General features: G+C 40.8%; 1 protein-coding gene across 2 annotated transcripts in view; it reads right to left on the minus strand.

Annotated features, from left to right (window-relative positions):
• TTC17 (tetratricopeptide repeat domain 17) overlaps window positions 1-25,519 on the minus strand; it is a 54,541-nt gene that overhangs the window by 12,758 nt on the left and 16,264 nt on the right. Inside the window, exons 8-18 of one of the 2 annotated variants that reach the window (XM_035116059.2) lie at window positions 25,357-25,496; window positions 24,891-25,051; window positions 24,073-24,185; window positions 23,032-23,178; window positions 22,287-22,402; window positions 21,651-21,825; window positions 20,588-20,665; window positions 18,921-19,145; window positions 17,886-18,072; window positions 3,665-3,835; window positions 565-821 (exon numbers count right to left, since the gene is read on the minus strand). In XM_035116059.2, the coding sequence (XP_034971950.2) occupies window positions 565-821; window positions 3,665-3,835; window positions 17,886-18,072; window positions 18,921-19,145; window positions 20,588-20,665; window positions 21,651-21,825; window positions 22,287-22,402; window positions 23,032-23,178; window positions 24,073-24,185; window positions 24,891-25,051; window positions 25,357-25,496 (1,770 nt within the window). The remainder of the gene's footprint in view (window positions 1-564; window positions 822-3,664; window positions 3,836-17,885; window positions 18,073-18,920; window positions 19,146-20,587; window positions 20,666-21,650; window positions 21,826-22,286; window positions 22,403-23,031; window positions 23,179-24,072; window positions 24,186-24,890; window positions 25,052-25,356; window positions 25,497-25,519) is intronic. The other variant, XM_060274745.1, reaches the window with a different exon arrangement.

A 25,519-nucleotide genomic window follows, 5' to 3' on the forward strand; every position in this document is an offset into this window, starting at 1 on the left:
CAATTACAACTGATGAACATCAATGAAAACACACATTAGTACAGCTGAGAAACACAGAATTAATATACTATATATTATATACATCAGGCAATAATAAGAGGTCTAATAAGGAATGCTATATTCAAAATACAACTTGCTCTGTGACTGACATTGGAATGCTGAAGCAAAATGATCATTGCAGACTCAGAGGAGCAAACAGGGAGGGACTGTATAATGGCCTATGTTAAGCCTTTTCTAGCCACTTGATGTAAACTACAGGAACCAATGGGCAGACAATGTAACTAATATAGAATTTGAGTAATGTGTTCTGAAGGTTTGGCCCCCTTGTCATGGACTTTGAAGAAGCACGAACTCGGGATGAAAGGAAGAAATGAGCTAAGAGGAAGCAATGTCTGGCAAATCCTCACCGTGATCAACTACCACCCAGAAACCTATGTCCCATGGGACATACCTTGTGTGAATGTTCCCTCATGTGATTATCAGGGTGCCTGAGCAAGGCTATAGATAACCCAGAGACACTGTACAAGAAATATGCAGCTTGAGCATCTTGATGGGAGTTCTTACCCATTCAGTTTCATCATCGTCATCATCTCCACAATCTCCAAAACAAGAGCTGGGAAGTCCGTCCTGAGAACCTTTCTTGAGGACACGGATCCCTTGTAAGTCCATCCGATGGCCTTTTACTTCCAGTGCCCCCTCAAAAGCTTCAAGAGGCCACGAATTTTCAAACTCGTCAACCAATGCCAACATTTCTTCGGACATCTGAGCATCTCCCAAACTCTCCACTTCTTCTGAACCATTGCTTTCGGCAATGACGGTGCCTGCAAAGGAGGAGCGACAAAATAAATCACTCGAAATCAAAAGCTGTATTATAGTTAGGCTTAGATGCCAGACAGGTTGGCACCACACTTCTGCTTTTTCTTATGACTAAACTAATCCATAACCTTTCCTTGCCATACATAACAGTCTATATACAGTGGTGCCTCGCTTAATGAATGCCCCGCTTAACGAAAGGTTTTTCTAGTGGAGGTTGCCTCGCTAGATGAATTCGTTTTATGAAAAATTCGTCTAGCGAATCGCGGTTTCCCATAGGAATGCATTGAAATTCAATTAATGCGTTCCTAAGGGCAAAAAAAAATTCAAAAAAAATTCAATGCATTCCTATTCGCTAGATGAATTTTTCGTTATAAGAAAAGACCCATGGAACGAATTAAATTCGTCTAGCGAGGCACCACTGTATGTTGAAAAGTCAAGTCACAATATCCGATACATTATGGAAGATTAAATTTTAATTACAATAATGGTGTGAAAGGCATGACTGTGTGAACCCCCCCCCCCTGTAAAACAAGAACACATAAGAGTTCTTTTGCATAAGGATCCAATGCTTAAGAACTGATTAGAACTTTCAGCACTATGATATTCTCAAACCACCCATATGCTGTTTTTGTCTGAAACCAAGACTATGGGAATCAATTTTACATACCGGTATATATATTTTTACATGATATAAATGCAGGCTGTTTCTAATAAAACCTCTAAGTGGTTTATAATAAGTGTTTTAAAATATTAATAAAAGTTTGATTTAAGTAATTAAAAACACTTAAAAGTTCATTGAAACCAACAGTAAACTAAAGAGAGATTAAAACACAGCAGCATCTTTGTGTCTGGATAGACTTGCTTAAAGAAAGATGTTTTAGCAGGTGCTGAAAAGAGTAAAGTGAAAGAGCCTGCCTGATGTCAGAAAGTGATAGATTCCAAAGTATAGGTGTTGCTACGCTGAAAGATCTATTTCTTACAACTTGTCACTTTGGATTGAAAAGCACTGATCTTTCAAAGCCCTCTCATTAAATTGTTTGTTGGTTGGAAAGCAATAATTTGAAAAGCTCTCGGCAGCGATCTTGCTTGGAAAGTTTACATTGTAAGGACAGATCTAAAATGCTTGATTGGCACAAGCATCATTTCTTTCCACTGTATTTTCCAGGAATGAGCACTTTTAGGCAATCAAAATTGCAATTTTTTCAAAACCAGATAATATTCTGGTATCTGGAAAATACCCTTTCCCATTTGGGGGTGGGGAACTATCCAACCTGAAGAGCTCAGAACCTAAAAGGTATTAAAAATGTATTCACCTCATATTTCAAGCTCTCAAGCCACCATGCAGGGGATTCCATTAAGTTCCTCTAAAAAAAAGTCTCCGGTGAAGCTATCATTCAAGAGGCAAAATACATCAAAAGCAGCTGCATGGTTCTCTTAATGAAATCTGCAAGAAGTTCCCATTAGTTGAAGGGAGCAGCAGTTCCAGAAACTGAAGCATTTCACTAAGTCATGTAAGTGGGGGGTTTACACACAGGGACTGATCACAGAAAGGCTCCTGCTGGCATGACAAGAAGGAAATTTGGTGGACTTGCTCTTCCACCGAGCAGAGAATGGTAAGGACATTGCACACTGCTTCAGTATATGATGTGGCAACTACAGAAAGTGCAAATTGCTCATTTGTACAACTGGGGAGGGGAACAGGCAGTTGCTTGGCTCTGTTCACTTGACTGAGATATGGTTTGCACCTTTTGTGCCCTGATTGGAATCAATTCCCTTTTACTATTTTTATGCTGGGATATTGACTCAGAAATAATTAGCGAGTGCGGTTTCCTATTAGAAAGACTCATGTAAAGGCAAGAGGATGAATTTGGGTAGAGGGCATCAGGCAAGCATCCTATGTACCTACCAAGGCATGATCACTAAATGGGAGTCCCCAGAGTTTACTTGCAGTATGTCTCTAAACTGCGATTGCTGAGAGCTTAACAAGAGGAGTAGGGCACTTGTTGATCTCCCAGAAGCATGTGGTATGGTGGGCTACTATTAGAAAGTGGGTGCAGGACCAGACAGACCTCTGTTCTGACTGAGGATGGATCTTCGTCTAATCTAATCAGAGCAATGTGACACCATTAGCATGTCTGACAGATGGGAAAGTACTTTAACAATGGAATTAAGCTACAATCCCATGCAATCAAGCAATATGTCTCTCCTTTCCCTAATCGTTTTGCAATCAAATTGTATGCAGCTCAGTGAAGCCTGATTTATAGATGACAAGGATGTGTTCTTTTGGTGCTCTACTATTTTTTTAAGCACTCAACAGGTGCGGTGACTTATTTTGTGGTCCAGGCAGGTATGCCATGGACAAATGAACCAGCAGATATGGCAAGCACATTTAAACGTATGCATTTCCATGCAAGGGATTTATCTGTAGCCTGCTCTGCTAAGATGGTCAAGAGCAGGCACCCCCAAACTGCAGCCCTCCAGATGTTTTGGCCTACAACTCCAATGATCCCTAGTTAACAGGACCAGTGTCAGGGATGATGGGAATTGTAGTCCAAAACATCTGGAGGGCCAAAGTTTGGGGATGCCTGGTCAAGAGTGTAGGTACAGCAGAGGTGGCCAACTTCAACATTAAGGTCCTTGTATCCTTAATGGTTGTATCAACGTGGGAAGTTTCAAATTGCTGCAGAGAAGTTGCACACAGTGAAATTCCTTCTCTCATACACTTATTAATGCCAACAGTGAAAAAGAGGGGCTTTCCAAACTTAGAAACGTAGAAAGTAACTGCTCTGAAAAAGAAGAAAAGGCTCAACCGCCCTTTACTGTGCTCACTATTCCAATATTCACTTACTTTCTAAAGTCAAAGAGGATGACTCTGTTGTGGAACTGTGAAGAAGATCTGTAGAATCATCTTCAGTCACTGCCGCAAGATTTTCTTCCATGGATATGATCTCAGAATCGGGCTTGTCAAGGTACTTCTGCTTGGTATGGCTGTTGCCTTGGCTCTTCCCGTGACAGTGGCCTGTGAAACACACAGACATGACTCCCTTAGGCCAAGCTGCTATAATCATCTGAATTATTGACACATACACACAAATGGTCTGCAAACAAGGATGATCATGTACAATGCTTTGGAAATTAATGGCAGCCATTAAGTGACACACTTTCCGAAGTATCTCTCTCACCTTGTCAATCACAAGTGGGAAGAGGAGCACTTGGATGGGCTACGGAACAGAAAATCAAAAAGTGCAAAAGGAAAAGGGAGAACGATGGCAAGAATAAAAATATGGAATGCATTTTTATTTAGAAACCAACCCTACAGACAGTGCCCTAAGTCCTACAACATGGTAGTTGAAACAGAATTGAGAGGGGGACAGAAACCATGTCCCTTGATGTGCACACACGGAAGGCAGGACAGGACACCCACCCCAAACTCTAGCCAAGATCTGAAAGCTTCCTGAATGAGACTCTGAACATACACAGAATTCATATGTTGGACTACACAGAGAGCACGAAGATTTTCCTGCTCTTTCTTTCTGCTGCAGTATGAAGGCTGGGTCCTATTCTTGAAAATCCTGTCATTTGACTCTCACTTGGTTTCTACTGGGTTGATTTTGATTGCTAGGTTCAAATACTGCACTGTCTCTCTTTCTCTTTAACTGATACAAATCTGCTCAGGAAAGCCTTACAATGCAAGTTGATAGGCTTACAATGATAGGTAAGAGTTGTGAAATACAGTGATACCTTGGTTCTCGAACTTGATCCATTCCGGGAGTCCGTTCGACTCCTAAAACCATTCGAAAACCGAGGTGCAGCTTCCGATTGGCTCCAGGAGCTTCCTGTACTCAAGCAGAAGCCGCGTCGGACGTTCGGTTTCTGACAAACATTTGCAAACCGGAACACTTACTTCCGGGTTTGCAGTGTTCGGGAGCCAAGCTGTTCGAGTACCAAGGTACCACTGTAAATATCTCCTCAAGCCACATAATCCATGGCAATGTTGAATAAAATTCACAAATCTAATAAAAAACTGAGACTTTCATCCCCAGACTTTTGCTCCTCGTTTTGCACGAGTCAAGATTAAACCAGTTTCCTGTTTCAGCAAAACCATAGTTAACGATTTTGGAACAAGTCAAGTGAACTTCAAATGGTTTAAAATTTAATAATGTTAAGAAATGAGGTGATTTTTTAAAATGTGTGTGTGTGTGTGTGTGTGTGTGTGCATATGCATGGGCAACTAGATCAGTGAAAACATTTGTGAACTAGTCATACTGGGAACATGCTCAGCTGCTAAAATGCAATTTTAGGTTTGGGTATCCATTGCTCCAAGTGAAATAGGAGAAAGTATGAAGGCTCAGGATCTCACTTAAATAAGGCCAGACTTTTGTTACTTAGGAAGAGGCCAAAACGAAACAGAGTAAGATCTAAAGAACATGCAGTCTCAGTAAAAATCTCCCTCTTTAATCTGCTGGTGAGTGGTATTGTATTCAGTAACAGAATGAAGAGGGTAACCAAAATTATTTTACAATGTAGGCTAATGACAGAGTAGCATAAGCAGCTAAACTTCACACACTTTTAAAGCATCTGCTATACAATTACATTTGTCTTTGTCATCTCTCCCTGGTCTCAGCACTGTGCCTCCCTCCCCTCCCCCAACTCATCTCACCCTCCCCATTAAAATTTAATTGGTTTCATCTTTTTAAATCTGCTTTACGCAGCCTCATGTATAATTCATCAGAGATAGTGAGCACAGGACCACAACACGGAAATGCGGCCTTTTTGGTGACATCTGATCCAGACTACATTGTGAGATGCCCTTCAGCAGAATGAACCTTGGATACTTTAGCATTCCAAAAAAAATTAATTAAGTGGATGCTATGGAAAAGCCTTATGGTGCATGCATGTGTTTATTTACACCCACACCCACTAAAAAGAACACTGTGGAGAAGAGATGAGGGAAGGACAAAATGGGAAAATAATGAAATTCTAGAATAATGTGCTTGTTAAGTTAGCACCATATTTATTATTCATTTTAAATAGATTAGGGGTGAACAACTCCCAAGAGACTGCAATCTATGCACATAGTTAAAAACTGGCAGTGATCTACCCCCTTTTTTGGGGTTCAGGTCAAAGTCTACCTGTTGGACATGCCTGGACTAGATGATGGCATGCACCATTTTTGGAAGATGAAGCCCTGCTATACTAAGAAAGCCAAAGAACCTACTTTACAGAAGTAAAGCGGTTTTACTTTTACAAAAAAAGCAGTTGGAGTATTGAAAACCAGTTGTTGTTGTTGTTTAGTCGTTTAGTTGTGTCCGACTCTTCGTGACCCCATGGACCATAGCACGCCAGGCACTCCTGTCTTCCACTGCCTCCCGCAGTTTGGTCAAACTCATGTTCGTAGCTTCGAGAACACTGTCCAACCATCTCGTCCTCTGTCGTCCCCTTCTCCTAGTGTCATAGTTTAGAACTATACACTATGTGGAAGAAGTGCTTTCTTTCATCTGTCCTGAATTCAACTACATTGGATGTCCCCCAGTTCTAGTGTTATGTGAGAGGGGGAGAAACATATCTCTAGCCACTTTTTCCAACACCCAGCATAATTTTATATACCTCTATCATGCATCCTCTTATTCACCTTTTTTCCAATACCAACCGAAGAAACTGCATACTGTAAAAAACAGAGTTGGAAAGGGCCCTGTAGGCCATCAATCCCCTGTTCAGTGCAGGAAATCCAGAACTAGACTATCTCCAAGAGATGGCTGTCCAGTGTCTACTTGAAGATCCCCCAGAGAGGGATCTCCCCCTCACATGTATAAGTGTCAAACTATTTTGACTATGAAGAAGTTTCTCTTAATGTTCAACCAAAGTATATCCTCCTGCGACTTTATGAAAGCTCAAAAAGAAGAGTCCTAATCAGGATGTCAAATGTCCATGGAGTAGGAACCCAGCTCCCTGTAATATGCACCAGTCCCCCTACTATTCTGCTATTCCTGCAATAGGGGATCTCTAGCTTGTGATTCCAATTAGGCCTGGCAGGGGTCCTAATTCATGCCATGCTACAATGGAAAAACAGATCACCTGATGTCATGATGACATCTGGTGACTGACAGTTGAGTGGTCCTGCCCTTCTGTTAAACCTGCCCATAGGGGAGCTCAAGAGACTCTAGCCATTCCCCATCCCGTTGGTATTTCTAGTCCTTGTGTACCTTTCTTCCACTCTCCCATTCAATCCCAAACAAGACATCAGTAACCTAAATCTTGGAAGCAGAATCATACAATCAGTTTAGCCAACATTGTTTTCTAATTTACTTGACCATGGCTGTTTGGCTACACTACTGTGAATGCAATAATGGAATGCAGGGCAGTTTGATTGATACTACATACTTTGATCCAATATATTATTATGCAAACAAAACTAATTTAGTTGATGCTGTAATATGTGGTTCATTATCAATATAAATTTCAACAAGCGGATGTCCTCATATATATTGATAACAAACTTGTTATATAACAAACCAGTGCACATTTGTTTTTTAACTAGGGTGTTCTCACCCCTAACATTGTACGTAAATGTAGAAACAGGTTGATCCTATTAACGTATAGGACAAACTGTAATAAAACATCTATTACTCCAATATAACTTACTTTTAAATGTTACAGTTGTGACATTTCTTTTTTTGCATTAGAAAAGCAGCAGCAGCAAGGCACACAACCCAATGTCTGACCAATTGCATAATGGGCTCTGTTCCCAGCAACGATAGTGCTAAAAATTACCCTTATGAAATATAAACCATCACTAAATAAATCATGAAAAGAAAAAAGCAGGGCGAACGTCTGTCTGCTAAATTTGAACACAATGTGGCACAAAAGGGACACACGTACACAAACCCACCTCCCCAGAGAATGGCTGGCAATCCTATAGCCCCTTTAAAAATGCACAATTGATCTATGAATAATGGGCCAGGGGGGGCAGCTACCATAAAAGCCACCATACCCTAATCATTGTCCTCCCTCTCCAATGGTTACAACGTGAATTTTCTCCCTGTGACGTGGATGGAGACCACAGCGTGTTCTCAGCCCTGTCTGGGAACGAGGCCCAACATGGAAGACGGCTTCTAAATTTAACTCTCCAACATCGTCAGCAGATAAGAAAGACTAGGAAATGCTATTTGCAATGCCTCTCAGGGTACTCTGATGCTACATATAGAGCAGCAGGCTAAGCAGTGGTGTGGCCTGAATTTCAATTAGTGCCTCAAATATAACTTGACGTCCTTTAGAAGACAGGGGAGGGTGAAATGCACAGACCGTTAGAATGGCAATGGCATGTTCTCGGAAAACTTCTTTGGTTTTTGTATTACAGCTTCTCGTATGCATTTCTGTTTTTTCTCTTTCCAGAATAAAATATTATCTATGTCCACAACCTTTCTTGTATGGAGAACCCCCATCTTCAGCCATTATCTTCCTAAATACAGGCATACCTTGGAGATATTGTAGAACACTGCAAGAAAGCGACTATCGCAAGAAAGCAAGTACTGTAACACAATATTTTTTGTTCCCCGGTGATTAAAGTTATGTTTACCCTATGCTGCAGTAGCCTATTAAGCCAAGCCCCTGGCTGCAGGGGCAGGAAGGGAAAACCAGTAGCCAGCTCTACTTCTGTGGCCAGAAGAGGGGCAGCAATGGTGGAGGGGCTTCCTTCCCCTGGAAGCGGCCGGGCTGCCTGCAGCTGCACCCGTGACGTCATAAGGAACAATATTTGTGAACTGCAATAAGGCAAAGTGCAATAAAATGAGGTGGGGCTCTATGTCTCAATATTGGCCTATTTATGTAAACCAATTCTATCTACCTACTCCTGTTTACAGCAAGCCAGAACGACAATGGCTGTAAACCATGACTTGGCCTGAGTCCAACCCAACATTGCTTATTTTTAGGGTAAAATATCTGCTCAGTACTATTTCTCTTAAAACACCCAAGCAGCACACCTGAAAATGTTCCTGAGCCGTGGCCACAGGACCAGAAAAACCTCATCTGAGAGAGAAAAAGACAACTTCTTGGAAGCTGCATTAATGGATCTCTTAGTGTTAAGGCAGGTGGGCAACCTGTTCAACAATACAGACCCACCTCTAGGAATGTCTCATGTGATGGAAGACTGCCACTAATGTGCATTATATTTATATTTTTAAAGCAATAGATTTGCCTCTCATTTTCATAAATGTAATCGATCTGGCCTGCAGCATTATTTTAGGATTGTAACACTTAGAAGTGTAAAACTTCAAATCTTGAAAAGTATTGCTAAATAGACTGAAGAGTTGAAAGCAAAGTAAATTTGATCTTCTTTCTACTTGCCTTCTTTGTGATTCAGCAGCACTTCTTGTATCTTCAAATTCATCTACGTGGCCAGGAGAGCCACATTTCATAGTGGCTCCGAGAGAAACTTTAATAGCAAATCTGATGCACAAAAGCAAAATATACTCCAAAGTTTCACAAAATTCACTGGAACTTATTCCTAAATGTCGGTAATGTAGCAACCACAGACACTTTTGTTTGTCAGATTTGGGTTTGTTACATATTTCTAACAAGAGTCCTGCTCTTGGCAAGTTCCCTTGTGGCTGACTGTGGCTGGATAGCACCTGCTGCATGGGAATCCCAGAAGCACAATTTGAGCTGGTAGGTGATCAGGTCGTTTTCCAAAAGAATGCCTATGATAGCAGATTGCTTCCACATGCTGGTTGTGTTTTTCCTACCTTCTTACTCTAAGAAAGCAACTGAAAACTCTCTCATGAAGATGCTTTTAGGGATGCCCCACTTGGCTTCTACCTATTATCTTGTCCTTTCACCATTTTCCCTTAAAGAAATGGTTTACTATTTATGATGTTATTAGTAAAGGTAAAGGGACCCCTGACCATTAGGTCCAGTCGTGACCGACTCTGGGGTTGCGCGCTCATCTCGCATTATTGGCCGAGGGAGCCGGCGTATAGCTTCCAGGTCATGTGGCCAGCATGACAAAGCCGCTTCTGGAAAACCAGAGCAGCACATGGAAACGCCGTTTACCTTCCCGCTATAGCGGTTCCTATTTATCTACTTGCATTTTTGATGTGCTTTCGAACTGCTAGGTTGGCAGGAGCTGGGACCAAGCAATGGGAGCTCACCCCGTCACAGGGATTCGAACCGCCGACCTTTTGATCAGCAAGCCCTAGGCTCAGTGGTTTAACCACAGCGCCACCTTACACTTATGTTATTATACTGTGTACCGCACTCGATACAAGCTTTAAGTAATATCTAGTAAGGTATAGATTATTATATTTTTCTGAGTAACAGAACTTCTATTCTGAGAACTCTTACTCTATATACAGTGGTACCTTGGAAGTTGAATGGAATCCGGATTCCGGTTTCCGCCGGCAGGAATGGCGGACCTGTTTTCCATCTCTCTGACCTTCGTAAGGAATTTGGCGGTTGCTAGGGGAGTAAATGGCAACCCCCTACCCTCTCCGGGGGTTACGGAGAGGGGCCGCTGGCCCGCGATGCCCCCAGACCCACTCCGACTGTTTTTGGAGTGGGGGGAGCTTGGGCTGAGCACTTACGAGGGCCAGGACTCCCGGACGCTAATCTGCATGGCGGGGATTTCCATGGTTAAAGAAGATAATTAGGCTTAAATCTATGGACATACTTCAGAAGGAGGGGAAGAAGCGCTGTTTACTGCTGAGAAATTTATGCTGCTGAGGGAGAGGAGTCAAAGGCTGTACTGCATCTGGAAGAAGGATTGATGGGGACGGAGCGATAAGGGAAGTGAGTTTTTATTTTTTCTTCATATATGTTGCCTCGTACCTTCCCGGACGCGATGTCCTGGCTTGTTTGGAGTGAAAGAGAAGCAAAAGACTGTGTGAGTTGAACTTTATAACTGTTGTTACTGAGCATATTTTTTAAAGATGTGGAGTTGCCGATGAGAAAAGCCCCCCCCTAGTCGGACGGAAGGAGTTCTGGACGCGTTCGGAGGATTTATGAGCTGTGACGCACTTTAAATTGGAGCAGCGACCTGAAGTTAAGTTCAGGTATAGGGCAAGGAGATCCATTAATTTACCAAGAGTTTATGGTTTGATGTTTGGGTCTCCTGCCTGGAAAAGCTGTAAATTCTATAAAGATCGTAAATCTTCATGGCTATGAGAGAAAACGAAAGTGATTTGAGCTTTTTAAGATGGCGCTGCTTCGAGCTGCTTCGACGCAACAGGGAGCTCCACTAAGAAGATTTATGGGGAGGCTGGACTGATTAACTCACACAGGAGAAAGAACATCTGTGAAACTTTGTTTGATATTTATCTCAGCAGCTGGGAAACAATCGGTTGAAAGTGGAAAACATCTATGTGACTGTAAGGGGAAGATCTGGATTATTATGAACTTGGAGGACGATTTGAACTTTAGAAAAAAGACGGCAGTGGACGGTTGCGAGGAATTCCCAATTTCTTGAAGCATGGGAACCCAAATAAAAAATTCTTTAGATGATTTGGCATAACATTCGGTTTGATTGATATATATATGTGTATAATTTGAAATATTGAATGTGATATAATTGGTTTTAATTGGAAAATTAATAAAAATATTTTTTTTTAAAAAAAGGAAGTTGAATGGAATCCGTTCTGAACGTCCGTTCGACTTCCAAAACATTTTGAAACCAAGGTGTGGCTTCCAATTGGCTGCAGAAAGCTCCTGTAGCCATTCAGAAGCCCCATTGGATGTTCGGGTTCCAAAGAACATTTGCAAACCGAAACACTCACTTCTGGGTTTGTGGCGTTTGGGAGCCAGCACCTAACTTTTTTTTAGACATTATTGTGTTGCTAACTGTAGATCACAATATGATCCTGTTCTTCTTGTCCAAACTGGAAAAAAACAGGATTATAAATTACAATTTCTCGCCAGAACTTTGGGAAATCTTGCTTTTCTAAAAGAATGTTTGAAGGTTCTTCAAAGCCTCATGTGTGGTGTGGGTGATGTAAAATTGATAAGATACTAGTCTAAAAGTAGCTTCCTCCCATGTAAGATCCTAGTCTACCCTATTCTAAAAGCTGGTCGATACTGTATAAATTCTCCCAGTATAGCTCTGGAGAAAACAACACCAAAAGGAAACCACCTAAGGAGCTTATTCCAAAAAGCTCAAAGATATACATACTGCTGAATGGAAATGCGATACCTTATGCCACAAGAGGGCACCAGAAAACACAGCACTTTAAGAAAGCACAGTATAGATGCTTTTAAAGAAAAGATAGGGAATGAACAGGAGCTTCATAATAAGAAAAAACCTAAGAGAAACCATAACTAGAATGCTACAGAATGAGAATCACCATGTATGGGTGCATATACACAAAGTCTAAGCCAACCTTCTTCAACCTGGTTCCCTCCAGATGTTTTGGACTGCAACTTCCTCCGTTCCTGACCGTTAGCAATGCTGGCTGGGACTGATGGGAGTTGCAATCCAAAACAACTGGAGGCGACCAAGTTGGAGAAAGCTGTCCTAAAGAATGTAGAGGAAGCCACCATCGTGGCAGATGAAAGAGGGAGGTGTGAGCATGCCACCAAAGTTAATTTTTAAAAGTCCATCTGGGACCATCCAAGGTAATCCCCCGAACAATAGTGCTTGATATTCATGTTAACAAAGGAAAGTAGGTACCTCAAGGACTGGAAGTCAGAAACAGTTACTGTGGTTGAACATTTATTTTGGCCTACCAAACCTTTCTCCAACCTGTTGTCCTCTAGATGTTTTGGAGAACACTTCTATAAACCCTGACCATTTTTTGGCCATGGCGGCTGTTGTCCAAAACACCTGGAGGGCATGAGAATTGTCTAGCTCAAGCATATTTAAGGCTCTAACCCTACAGTTGCTTTACTGGGAACAGAACTTATTTTTGAATAAGCATGCACATAATTGCATTATAAACTTTCAACAACCTTTCTGCAAAACACTTAAGTGAAAAGGAAAATTTGGCAAACACTGTGACACCTAGGATATACAGCATTTTTCGCTCCATAGGACGCACCTAGTTTTTAGAGGAGGAAAACAAGATTTTTTTTTTTTGCTTTCTTGAATTGTCCTATGCATAGCAGCCAACTCCTAGAGGCCTAGGTGCCTTTGCCCCCCCCTCCCAAATTAAATATTTGAGGAAGCTTCTTTTGCAAAGGGGGAGAGCTCCATTTTTTTGAGGATCAGCTCAAAGTTGTGCTGCTTTTTTTGCAAATGGGGAAAGCCCCTTTTTTGGGGGGGGGGTCAGCTCACAGTTGTGCTTTTTTTTGCAAAGGGGGAAAGCTCCATTTTTAGGATCAGCTCATTCTGCAGCTTCTCTAGGAAAGGGACCCATTTCTACAGTTTCCAGACAGATAATCTAATCAGCCAGTCACGTCGCTGGGGAAGCAAACAGCCTCCCACTGCAGACAACAATTGAGGCCTGGGCGGGCCGGAAAGGGAGCTAGCTCCCTTATCTCCCTCCCCGATCTCTTGCTATCAGCTGTTGAGCGGGTTCCTTTCAACACTCTCTTTCCCTCTTGTTAGCCTTTAGCTCTTTCTAAAAAAGAAAGCACGACCTGCCTTTCGCCCCTGGGCAATTCGGCTCCAGGGACCACACATTTGCTCCATAAGACGCAAAGAATTTCCTCTTACTTTTTAGGAGGAAAAAAGTGCGTCTTAAGGAGCAAAAAATACGGTATCCTAAATCCACTTGCAAGGGAGTAAGTCCCACAGAACATGGAGTTACTTGTAAGTAAATACTGTATGTATATTGACATATTTGGAGCAGTTCTGGTGACCATTAATTTTTGCCATGTAATTCTGTACCTGGGACAGGGAGTGTCTAAGGGACAAAGCACAGCCCTGTGCCTAATTGCCATTCTTATGTTATTTGATAAATAAAATTATTTATTTACCTCAGATAAAAACCACCTATTATCACACTGCTAAACCAGCATGTCAAGGGAGGAATAGGATCTATTGCTACTGAAGCCCTTTCATTCTTCCACCTTTATAGTAAGAAACCAAAAGTAATGGGAGTGTACAGGCATACCTTGGAGATATTGCGGATTTGGTTCCAGACCACCGCAATAAAGCAAGTCAGACTTTTTGTTTTGTTTCCTAGTGCATGTACAAGTTACGTTTACATGATACTGTAGTCTATTAAGCCACACACCTTGCAGCTGCAGGGGTGGGGTGGGGAAAAAAAAACTAGTTCCAGCTCCAGCCCTAGTCAGTTCTACTCCTGTGGCCAGAAGGTGGATGGCAAGGGCAGGGCAGGGCTTCCTTCCTCTGGAAGCGGCCGGACTGCTTGCAGCTGCATCCGCATCTTCGTAAGAAGCAATCATCTGTTGAATGCAATAAAGCGAGGTATGCCTGCATAACATGTCATCCCTTTTCTGCAGTATGGTCAGTTCAATTAGTAGTATGCTGAAGAGTTGTGCTCAGAGAGATGGCAATCATCAATGCAATTAACTGCCACCCCATACCTAACTGGGGCAGCAACAAGTACAATAGTAGTGATACTCAACTACTCTGGGTATTTAGTTGTGTATTATTACTGAACCTTAATCTGGATGTGTTCAAGATTACCGGACGTGTGTTCCACAAAGTCATGACTTTCCATTAAATAGGAGTTAGCACCAGTAACATGTGGAATGCAAACAAACCTACATGTAGCTTTTATTTATTTGATTATGTAGCACAACACTACGCCAATGTTGCACTATCTACTTTTTGTGTATCGGTGGAGGAGCATATGCGTTACATGCTGATATCCCAGTTTCAATCCCTGGCATTTCTAGATAGGACTGGGAAAAATCCCTGATTCAATCCCTGGAGAGCTATTGGCAGTCAAGGTAGACTGGCATTCCTCAACTGGTGCCCTTCAGATGTTTTGAACTTCATCCACCATCATCCCTGCCCCATGTTCACGCAGGCTGGGACCAACAGGAGTTGTAGCCCAAAACATCTGGGGACACAATACACAATAACAAGCTAGATGGACTCAGTCAGTTCTGGGTGTCCCTGTGCTTGAGATATGCTCAAATATGTTTCAAAGGTTTGATTCCCATAAAGAGCCCCCCCCCCTTTGAGCCTATTAAGGAAAAAGGAAAAAGAAAAGATAACACAGAACAATGATCATCAGACATCCTGGCAAATTCCTGGTTTCTTCTTTTCACTTTCCATTTTTTTCAATCCCGCAAAAAATAAAATAAAATCAAGTGTCAGAAGCTGGAGTCATTAGAATGTTTATTTCACATTCTAAAAATAACAGCAACAAAAGAAATGTCCACACCATTTCTCATGTTCAAATGTCTAATGTTCTCACATTAGCAGGGGATAGACAAGATGACCTGAAGTGTTTCCCACCTTTGTAGTCTATAAAAGAAAGGAACACAGCATATGAAGAGCAAGAGAGAGAACAATGTCAATATGGAAGCTTCCAATATTGAATCCATGTTTTGTCCACTTTCCCACTGGTAGATCTTGATTTTTTCCCCTGAGACTTATTAATAGTTATGAACAGAGGGAAGAAATATCATCCTTATGAACCCAGATTAGTGCCAAATTGGGAACGACCACATTGGGACCATCATTCTTATGAACAGAGAGAAGAAAGCTCTTTACTTCCTTCCTACAAACAGTCATGCAAGCAAAATAACTAACATAGAAGAATGAATCAGTCCTTAGAACCCGTATTTCAATAAAACCCATACTCTGTGCATAATATTGTTGCCATACTTGTTGAAAATGTAACAGAAGATTGGGATTTTACTTCAAAAGATAGATGAACATGAAAAAATTCACATATTCTAGCAGTCATGAGAATCTTAATTTACAAAGGCAGAGATTTTGGTCAATATTCTGATCCTGCGCTTTCACAGTAGATGGCCTTGAATTTAGCAATCCTAAACTACTCAGAAGTGCATTTATGTGTGATTTTTAACACTTTGTATAACCAAGGGTTGAATCACAGTCAGTAGTGAAAATCTGTAACCAGCACTGAATGTAAAGGAAAGTTTCTTCACTTGGTTACGGAAGCTCACAAACATTTTCTGAATCTTTGGGTTCTACTTGCACCCTAAGAATCTGTTTTGACAATGTCAGGTATGACAAAAAGAAGAGAAGAGAAGAATGGAGGCTGGGTATTGGAGGACAATGAAGTGGAAGCCAACAGTCTTAATAGACACCAACCAGAGAGGAGAAAAAAAGCGCACTTGTATACTACAGGAAACTCTGCCTACCCCCCTCGCTATGGGCTCAGACTGCAAGAAGTCTTGCTCAGCACCACTGTGGGTTAAGCCTTGTACAAAAGCATAGCTTTAAATTTCTCCCTTCAACTGAAACAAAAAACTTCCTTTTTGAAAGCTGAGATTCTGAGAAGTCTGATTCTAGGTTCTGCACTTATGCTAAGAATCTGGATGCACATATGCAGTCCTGTTTCTAATCCCTAATCTCTTTATGAAACATGGGAAAATAAAATATTGGCATAGAGAAGATACTTAAGTAGGGGAATGCCATGCAATTCCATCCCTTAATTCAGCGTTTCTCAACCTGTGGGTTGTGATGCTTGTGCAAATGTGTCATCGGTTGTATAAGTAAACCCAAAAGGATTATTGCTTTTAATTCTTAACTGGTATAGTACCTCAGATAACATTTTGCATTTTTTGGCATATTATAATGCTGTGTTGATACTTGTAACCAAATGCCAGAAAGGGTCAAGTTTCACATTGTAATGCTAGTGAACTGCTCTCTGGTGGCTTGCAGCAGATCTGGTGACAACTTGGCACAATGTGCTTGTAAGCACCCACAAATCAGAGGATGAGTAAATAGTTGAGCCAAGGGTGATTTGAAATGTGCTTAGTTGAAATAAGAAATACCTTTATCCTATGTATTAACTGATGTGAGGCTATGTCTGACAACCATCAAAGCCTCCATTGACCTACTTGGTAATAAAATGCAAGCTCAAGCCATCCCGCTGATACTTGATAAAATGGGCTTATCGTAAATAAAACTTTAAGATGCTCGTAGTTCATTATATCTATCACTGATTGTGTAACTATGCTTTTAGAATAAAGTTTTACAGTTTATGAGGAAATACCCTGCAATCTGATGGTTGGTGTTCTTACATTCTCACAAACAAACCAGTAATAATTTAGTAAGTACTATAAATATTTCAATAAATTAAACTCCATATTAATAGGGGTATTGTTGAATTTTGCTTCGATGCCTCAAGTGATGGTTTAAAAGTAGGCAGACTTGCAATTGAAATGTACAAAACAGACAGCTGCTGAAGACCAAAGTCCAAAAGTCATGTGACAGTAAAATGATGGGTCACCATCCTAAGTAAATTTGGACTTATAGGTCGCCATATCAAAAAGTTTGGGAACCACTGCCTTAAATAATCCTAATGTGTTAGCTCATACGGATAATTGGATAGGGATTATACTAGTTCAGTTCCAATCATATATTCAAATAAAATTTAAGTGCTATTAAGGAGCAAAAACGCACCGGAGATTTAGCAGCTATAGGTGAAGACAGAATTTGTTTAATCTTTTCACAGCTTTACTTGAACAGGAAGCTAAATCTCTTCAAATATTTACAGCAAGTTCTGAACAACAGGGAGCCTGCTTTTATATAGTGGTGCAGATGGGTTTAAAGTGACATGTTATTCCATGTTTAGGGCCATTCTCTCCCCGTCTCCCTGGTTCTTGGTATTTGCTAAGAAAACAGATGAGGTGTAAACATGGGACTATTGCAGCAGCCCTACAGCAGAGCAATGCTCTTGAAGGGCTTGAAACTATCCTAGCATTCTCTATTTAGTAAACACTGCACCCAATTTGTAAGGAGAATTAGATAGGGAATTCTGGGAAGATAGCTTTCCAAAAATTACTCTCAATTAGATCTAACTGAAAAAACCCACTGTTCCCTTTTCTAGTTGGACAGAGAGAGAGAGAGAGCGTGAGCAGATGAAAAACAGATTATCAATGAGGGAGAGAAAGAGAAGTAGTCCAGTTTCTGCAGGTAGTGATGAAGGGATAAAGTTACTAATTTGGGGACTGTTTCAGCAGCTGCTTACCACTGCAGGCAGAAGAGGTGATGTTGTACAGAAACGGATAGAACTGCAAACAGCGGATCAGCTTCAGGCTCCTCTCACACTCCAGACACTTTGTCGCAATATCCAGGGCATGCCTGAAAGCCTGCAATGCCCCACTGACGTTCTTCAGAGCCAAGCAGGCATTTCCTAAGCTCAAGAAGGTCAGAGGCTAAAAAGGCGAAAGGCAAACTTCCATCAGCACAGGCATAGGCAAAACCCAGATTTCAGTTCAGTTGTCAAAAGAACTGGAAATTTACAACAAGCATGCTCAGATCTTGGGAGTTCTGTTTCAAATATGTGTGTGTATGTACGCATATGTACTTAAAGCCGCCCTTTAAGATATCAGTATCTTTTTACATTAAGACTGATAATACAGTATTCAAACCTATAAGATACAGTATAGACTTATTGGTTTGGCTCTTAAGCAGCTAAAGTAGAAGGAAACTAATTGAAGGGGACCTTTTCATGCCCTGCCCCATCTAGTTCCCACTGTTCTACAAAAGCTTCTCTAGGTGGTATAATAAGGATCCTCCGAACAGTTAGGGGTGGATTCAAGATTCCCACTTCTCCCAATTGTTCAAGAGGTCATTTGATCCTCTAGATTTTCTTAGGAAGGGGAACAGGGTGTTGGATGGGACCCGCCCGCCCCCCCCCCGTGTGAACTTCCTTCCACTCAATGGTTTATGAACATTATTGAAGTGTTCTGAAACCCTTGTATAAATATTTCTGACTAGTTAGGAGTCCTGGGCAACCATGTCAATTAACAGCAGCTGAACAAAATGAAGACAGGGTTTAAAGAATTAATTTGTGTGAAGTTAGCAAACAAGTGCTAGGCCCCTTTGAGTAAATATATTTTTACATCAATACATTCAAGCAACTTCCCAAGATTCAAATGTAACAAACCACTTCTACTAATTCACTTCTGGACACTGAGATGGGGTATGAAAGAAATACTTCTGCTTCAATCCTACTTAAGCAAACAGAACAGAAGAGAACAGGGGAAAAATGAAGACTCACCTCAGAGCCATTGATGGCTAAAGCTTTTCGGAGAAGTTTGCTGGCATCCAGATGAAGACCATAATGAATTAGAAGGTTGGCTAGATTGACTAAAGGAATATCCTGGAATTCATGTGGGGTCAAGTTAAAGGCCTTTTGTAAGCAAGTGAAGGCAAAGGTGCCATTTCCAAATGCACGCCAGTAAAGGCCAGCCTCATTGAGAACCAACCATAAGGGATCCCTTGCCTGAAATTAACCACAAAAAAGAAAGGCTACCCTCATTAATCTCATTCTATGCTTTACCATGTTAGACTACCACTGCCCCCCTAGATGTTACAGCAACAGATGTTTGCTGAGATCACTGCCGGAGGGTCATGCATATACCAATCAGCTGCACACAGCAAAACATTGATCTAACTACGTCCCAATATTCTATCACACCCTAGTGAAATAACGAACACAGGATGTGCTGACGCAAGTGATAACAAGCTTGATTATCAAGGGCAGGGAGCATGTTTAGCCCCCATCTCACAGCTATCTAAATGCTTTCTGCAGTATTTATGGCTTGCATTAAAAGCAGCAGTAACAATAAAAGAACAGATTTGCATACCTGCAGCTTTACGAGATTATGCTCCTATATAATGTGGAAGGTGTTACTGAGGTGTTTCTAAGGCCCATGTCTAAGGTCTAAGATCTGTTTAATATCTCATCAGTTAAGTGGAATTGTGAATCAGCAGGGAATACACACACACACACACACACACACACACACACATAAACAAAAGCTACATGAGAGTCTTGCTTAGAATAAAATATGTAATTAAATTGACTAAGAGTGCTAGTATTCTGTGAATCAAACAATTCACATTACAACATGAGTATCTATGTGCATGTATTTTCTGACAAGTTATGTCTCCTTTCTGTGGGTTCAAAAGCTTTTATGCTGCTATTTTAATTCTGCTGTTGTTATATTTTACTCTTTTCTATCGTGAGCTGCCCATAGAACATATGCCATTAGGAAGCCACTATAGATAAAGCAAATACACAATTCTATAGTCTCTGGGATACCTACCCTATCCTTCTAGCATTCCTGTATGGTTAAAATGCTATAATTCAGAATATACTATTACATTTCCAACATTTACCAGAGCTAGCACTGTACATTTTCTTTCCGGAAGGCAGCAGTACTGCAGCAGAATTTCTTTCCTACAATTTCCTAGATTGCTATATTTCTTGAAATCATAGATATAGTGTACAGCAGGAATATTGGCCTGTAAATCTCCTTCAGTATTTGTCAATCCAAGGCTTCACAGCTATCAATATATTTCTTGACAAAAGGACCCTGTATGTTTTCGACCATACCAAGAATAGCTTGAAACAAATTCAATTTCTAGTCATCATTGGTACTCGTGGTATTATATTCTTTGTTTGTCCTTATTTCACTCTATGTCAATCAGTCACGGAGGCTGTAAAATCTGACCAAATCAGCACTTTTCATGCATAAAAATCAGAAACATTTCTAACAAAAATAAAGAAGTGGAATGATTTACAGTTGACTTAAGTGGAACACTCTGAATCAATTAAAGAGATAATTGCTTTTGTAGATGAGGGCCCTTTGGGATTCTGGAAAAAAATCCATATACTCTAAGAGGAAAATAAAAAGCATACATTGCAGTCATTGCAATTACCTTTACAATGGCATGATAGATGAATGATCCTATTTGCTGCTGCGTAACTGATTGATTGTTGACACGAGAGTATAATATCTGTGCAAGACAGAGAAGTGTTTAAAACCATACATTTGAACCTATCGAATGCAAGACTTTAATGCAGAAAAGTTAGTTTGGTAATTCAAATTTAATGATCTAAAGGATCAACAGGTTTTACCACAAAATGAAAACCCAAGAGAGCCTACTTTTCTATTTGGATGGTTATGGCTAAATTGCAAAGACTGGAAAAATCATTGCAATTCAACTGGAAAAATCATCAGCTCCATGTTAACTTCATAAATTAAACAAATAATGTATTATGCTTGTAGAGACAATGATGATCATAGAACTGAAAACAAGCAACCTGAACTTTGGCTAAAACCAGATGAGTCTTACGCTATCTGCATGAAGGCTTACTGTTGGTAGAGAGTTTGGAGAAAACAACATAGTCAAAATCCAACAGAAAACAAACAGAAACCGCAAGTCTAAATAGTCCAGTAATATAGCCTAAGCTGGCTTGATTTAGCTACTTCTGGTCCTTTACAGAGGGAAAGGAGGTGATAATTTTGCCCATATTGCTGGGGTGGTTCAGTGCTAAGATTGAGAGAAAGTGGCTTGCCTTAGGCCAACTAGCAAGTTCACAGCAGTGGTAAGATGCCAGTTACGGATTTCCCAATTCACAGCTCAAACTCGTAGCCACCAGCTATAACACAATGTAAAGCACCACTAATTGGAAGTGCATAAATGCTTCCTTGCACCTGTATCATGTCAACTAACCGAATAAACCAAGTTCACAGAATCTGATTGTAATGCAAAAGCAGGGTGCTGCCTTGAACATTTTGCAGGTAGGTCAATTGAAACAAACATGTTGTAATGGCTACAGGCTTCCCTTCCGTGGTGACTTGGCCATTTCCAAACTGAATTTTATGTGGGAAGACCTCTTGCTTTCAAGAAGTTGTCAAGTCTGAAAGTGGCAATTTATAGGACAGAGAAGACCATAAGTATACTAACAATCTTCAAATATAATCATAAAATCTCTTACTTGTTTGGCATGATCATCTGGCATCTTTACTCTCAGATCCAGATGACTGTCTAGTTCTTTGATCAAAAAGTGCAAAGAGTCGCTGTTATGGGCATCAGTAATGGAAGAACAATCTGGCTCATAGATCTCTGTTTGTGCATCGTCATCCCCTGGACTGCTAAGTATTGAATGGATTCTAAGAAATTTAAACAAACACCACACAGGTATAAAAATATGTTTCAGACTACAGGACTACCAAATGAATAGAAACAATCCTAGTAGAATTAAATTGCTTTATAAATTAGAGAGGCAGAACAAATGTTCATTACTGTCAGACAAAAGTAGCTTTGGTTTGGCACTCTTTACTATGCCACAGCACTAAAGGTAAACCTTAAAAAGAAAATCCCACTGAACTCATTCTGATTTACTCTAAAGGTAGCATGCAAAGGACTGCAGCCTATTTTCCAGTTTTCTAACTGAACATCACATGCAACAACTTTTAGTCTCATTGCTGTTGGTTTTTCAGTGCTAGGCATATTACATGTTTCAAAAACTGTATTTTTGTATTATACTATTATTATGCTGCTGCTGCTGTGAGCTGCTCTGGCTACATTTGCATACAAATGACATATGAATTAATTTATTAACAGTACTCACCTTTGCCCCCTGCTTTCTGGATGCAGGAAATAAGTTGGTAGTTCTCCTGGGGAGGGGATAGCTGGGTAGGTTTTTACACACTCTGATCTTTTAGGCCACAAAATATTCTGCTTCTCCTGATCACAGAGAAAATATTTCTTAAGGTATCACAAAGTGGGTTTACCAGTTATGACTCTCTGATTTTCTACTTGCTAGAGAAATCTCGCCAGAACACAAGGAACCAGAACTTCTAAATGATTCCACTTTCTTTGGTCAGTTATTCCCAGTTTATCAAGCAAAATCCATGACAAATCTCAGGTGGCTGCCCTGCAGTTTTGAACTCTGTTCACCGTGGTTTACTATCATAACATCTTTGTGGTTTGTGTGGCAGACAGAGTTGTGAATGGAGAGACAAAACCAGAGTTGGAAGGAGAGACAAAACCAGAGCGACCCAGAAGGTACCCTGGGAGGAATCTAACGTTTTGAGAGTGGACTTTCGCTCACACAATGGGACTTCACCTTGAGAAGCAAATGGGGTCGGGGATGCAGGGGGAGGAGAGGAATGAGAAGTCCTATTGGATGAGTGGAAGTCCATTCTGCTTGTGTACAGACACCACTGCCAACAAGAGGCCAAAAAGTGATTAGCTTTATTTAATGCATCTTGTTAGTTATGTACTTGTGTTTAGCAGAACACCACTAGCAAACAATGAAACTGCTAGGAGGGCTTGCATAGGGAAGAAATGTCATAGCTACCCTATCCACTTACCCTGTAAGCATCAGATTCCAGGCCCCATAATGAGAAGACAGAATGGACCAAAGGGGAAGACTCCAAGGAATGGCCAAAGTCAGTGTGGTTGGCATGAAGTTCAGAATTCATGGATGTCATACTGGAAGTGGAAGAATCACTGCCAAACTAGAAACAGAAAATGCAGAAAAAAGGTTTGGAGCATGAAATTGACACCTCAAGACTTCTTTAAGAAAAAAAGCTACTTCCTTACAAACAACATTGGGTTGCATGCAGTGCTGCTCGGAAAGCAATTCTGAGCATGTTGGAAAATGTGGGAAGTCCACTCACGAGATGCTGAGAAAACCAACAGCCCTGATATTAATAATTTTAAGCAGCAGTGCAAATCACCTCCCCAGACTTCAGAACTACAGGTGGTAGGCAGGCACAATCTCTCTTCAAAGCATTAAAAAAAACCCCTTTTGCCAGACAATACTTTCAATTTCCTTCTCTTAATGAACAGTGTGAAAGTTAGTTTTCTTTCCCCTGAAACCTATTCATCACGTATCTGGTGTCTTAGCATACCATGAAGGAGTTTTTGATGATCAGAATCCAAAGATGAGGCAGAGAGCCACAAAGCAAGTTTGTTTCAATATTTGGGTGCTTTTTTCCATCTGATGCTCAGGACAAGATACAGTAATCAGCAACCTGGAATGAATGCATGTCTGTTGTGTTTAGGAGCCAGGCAGTTTGTGCCCTCCAAGATGGAAGATGGGGCTCCAAAGGGAACCTACATATTGGATTGACTGGAACTCAGTGCACCCCAGTTTTGTTTTAAAATCCTGTGCTAGAGTAAATAGAAATAGGTATAAACGGAATAGCCTCATCTTTAGACACCTCAGATCAGGCACCCCCAAACTTGGCCCTCCAGCTGTTTGGGGACTACAATTCCCATCATCCCTGACCACTGGTCCTGTTAGCTAGGGATGATGGGAGTTGTAGTCCCAAAACAGCTGGAGGGCCGAGTTTGGGGATGCCTGCCTCAGATCATGAAGCAGGGAGAGCAATGCTCTACAGACAAACCTCAACATATTCAACATTTTCAAACATGTCACCACGGTGATAACGGACAGGTTGGTCCCACTGGCAATGCAAACTGTGCTGCTGGTTGCCCAGGCGACAAATCTGATGGTTTCCTGCAGTATATAAACATAGAATTCGAGTTAAAGGCTAACAAAATTATGGTTGACAGCATTTAGGATCAATAAGATATACCTTAACAGATCTCTTCCAAGCATCTGAAAACAAATGATTCTAAATTTCCCTTTTTTATTATGTTTCTTGATTCTGCATGGAGGAAGAGCATTTTAGATAATCAATTACTATCTATCTTGGTCCACACAGAGCTTGTGCATATTGGCTATCTTGGCCAGCACTTCAGTTTTTGCCAGAAAGAAATGCATTTGCTAACCTTGGCTCCAGACTACAGGGCTCTAAGAATCATGCATTTTTAGTACTTTGGAGCACAATGAATTTACAGGCAGAATTCAGAGGCCCATGCATGTGACACATTTCTTTTGAACAAGGAAGGTTGCTGGTTGTCCTCGCAGGCGGAAGACTCTCATGTTTAACAGAATGTTACTCCAAAAGGTCCCGTGACCTTCAAAAGTGGCTTTTTGTAGTGGAGACAAGGGGCTGCATGCTGAAATGAGAGTCTGTTTGTTAAAACAGAGCAGAACACACTAAAATGCAACGTTTTGGCATTTTTAATATGGCGCCAACTAGTGTTCTAGTCAGTGTGTTGGTTTATTCAAAAGCCCTGGTTAATTCCTTGGACAAACATACAAATTTCATTTCGGCTTTTACATTTGCCATTGAACATCTTGTTACACATCAGATACCTAGTTGTGCCTCTTTCGCCATCTGTGTTTCATGGATAATGTTCCTCAGGATCTGCTCTTCCTGAATCAGCTTGTGCTTCTCTAAGATCTCTTGCTGCCTTAAGTAATGGTCATGCTGCTTCTGATATTCCTTCAGTTCATTTAATGTTCGCTGAAGTGATCTTGAAAAATTTAACACCAAAGAAAAGGACATTTCAGTTGCTTAAAATAGCTTTTGCTTATACACTTATGTCAGTACTTACTTTCAAGGTTGGTTTTTTCTGTATACTTGTTTCTTAGGTTTTATTAAGAGATACAGTTAAGTTACAGCATGCTACCATGCAGCTGATTTTTAATGCTGCAGTGCGTGCTTTAATTTTCCTTAGATTTAAAATTATGCAGTTTTATATTTTATTTTAAGGAAGTAGGAAACAAGAAAGTAAATCTGAACAAGCCTGTGTATGAATTTTGAGGATAAATTCACTACCTGTGCTGAGCCTCCAGTTTCTGCTCAAGCTTTTGCTGACATAGGACAGCATGCTTCCTTTTAATTGCTTGTTCAAACCCTGGTTTTGCCTGTAAAGCATGATCATAACATAGTACTGAGTGGTTGTATTCCCCAAGCATCTGAAAAAAGGGATTGAGGGAAA

The sequence above is a fragment of the Zootoca vivipara genome, chromosome 1 (genome assembly GCF_963506605.1).
Source record: "Zootoca vivipara chromosome 1, rZooViv1.1, whole genome shotgun sequence".
Lineage (NCBI taxonomy): Eukaryota > Metazoa > Chordata > Lepidosauria > Squamata > Lacertidae > Zootoca > Zootoca vivipara.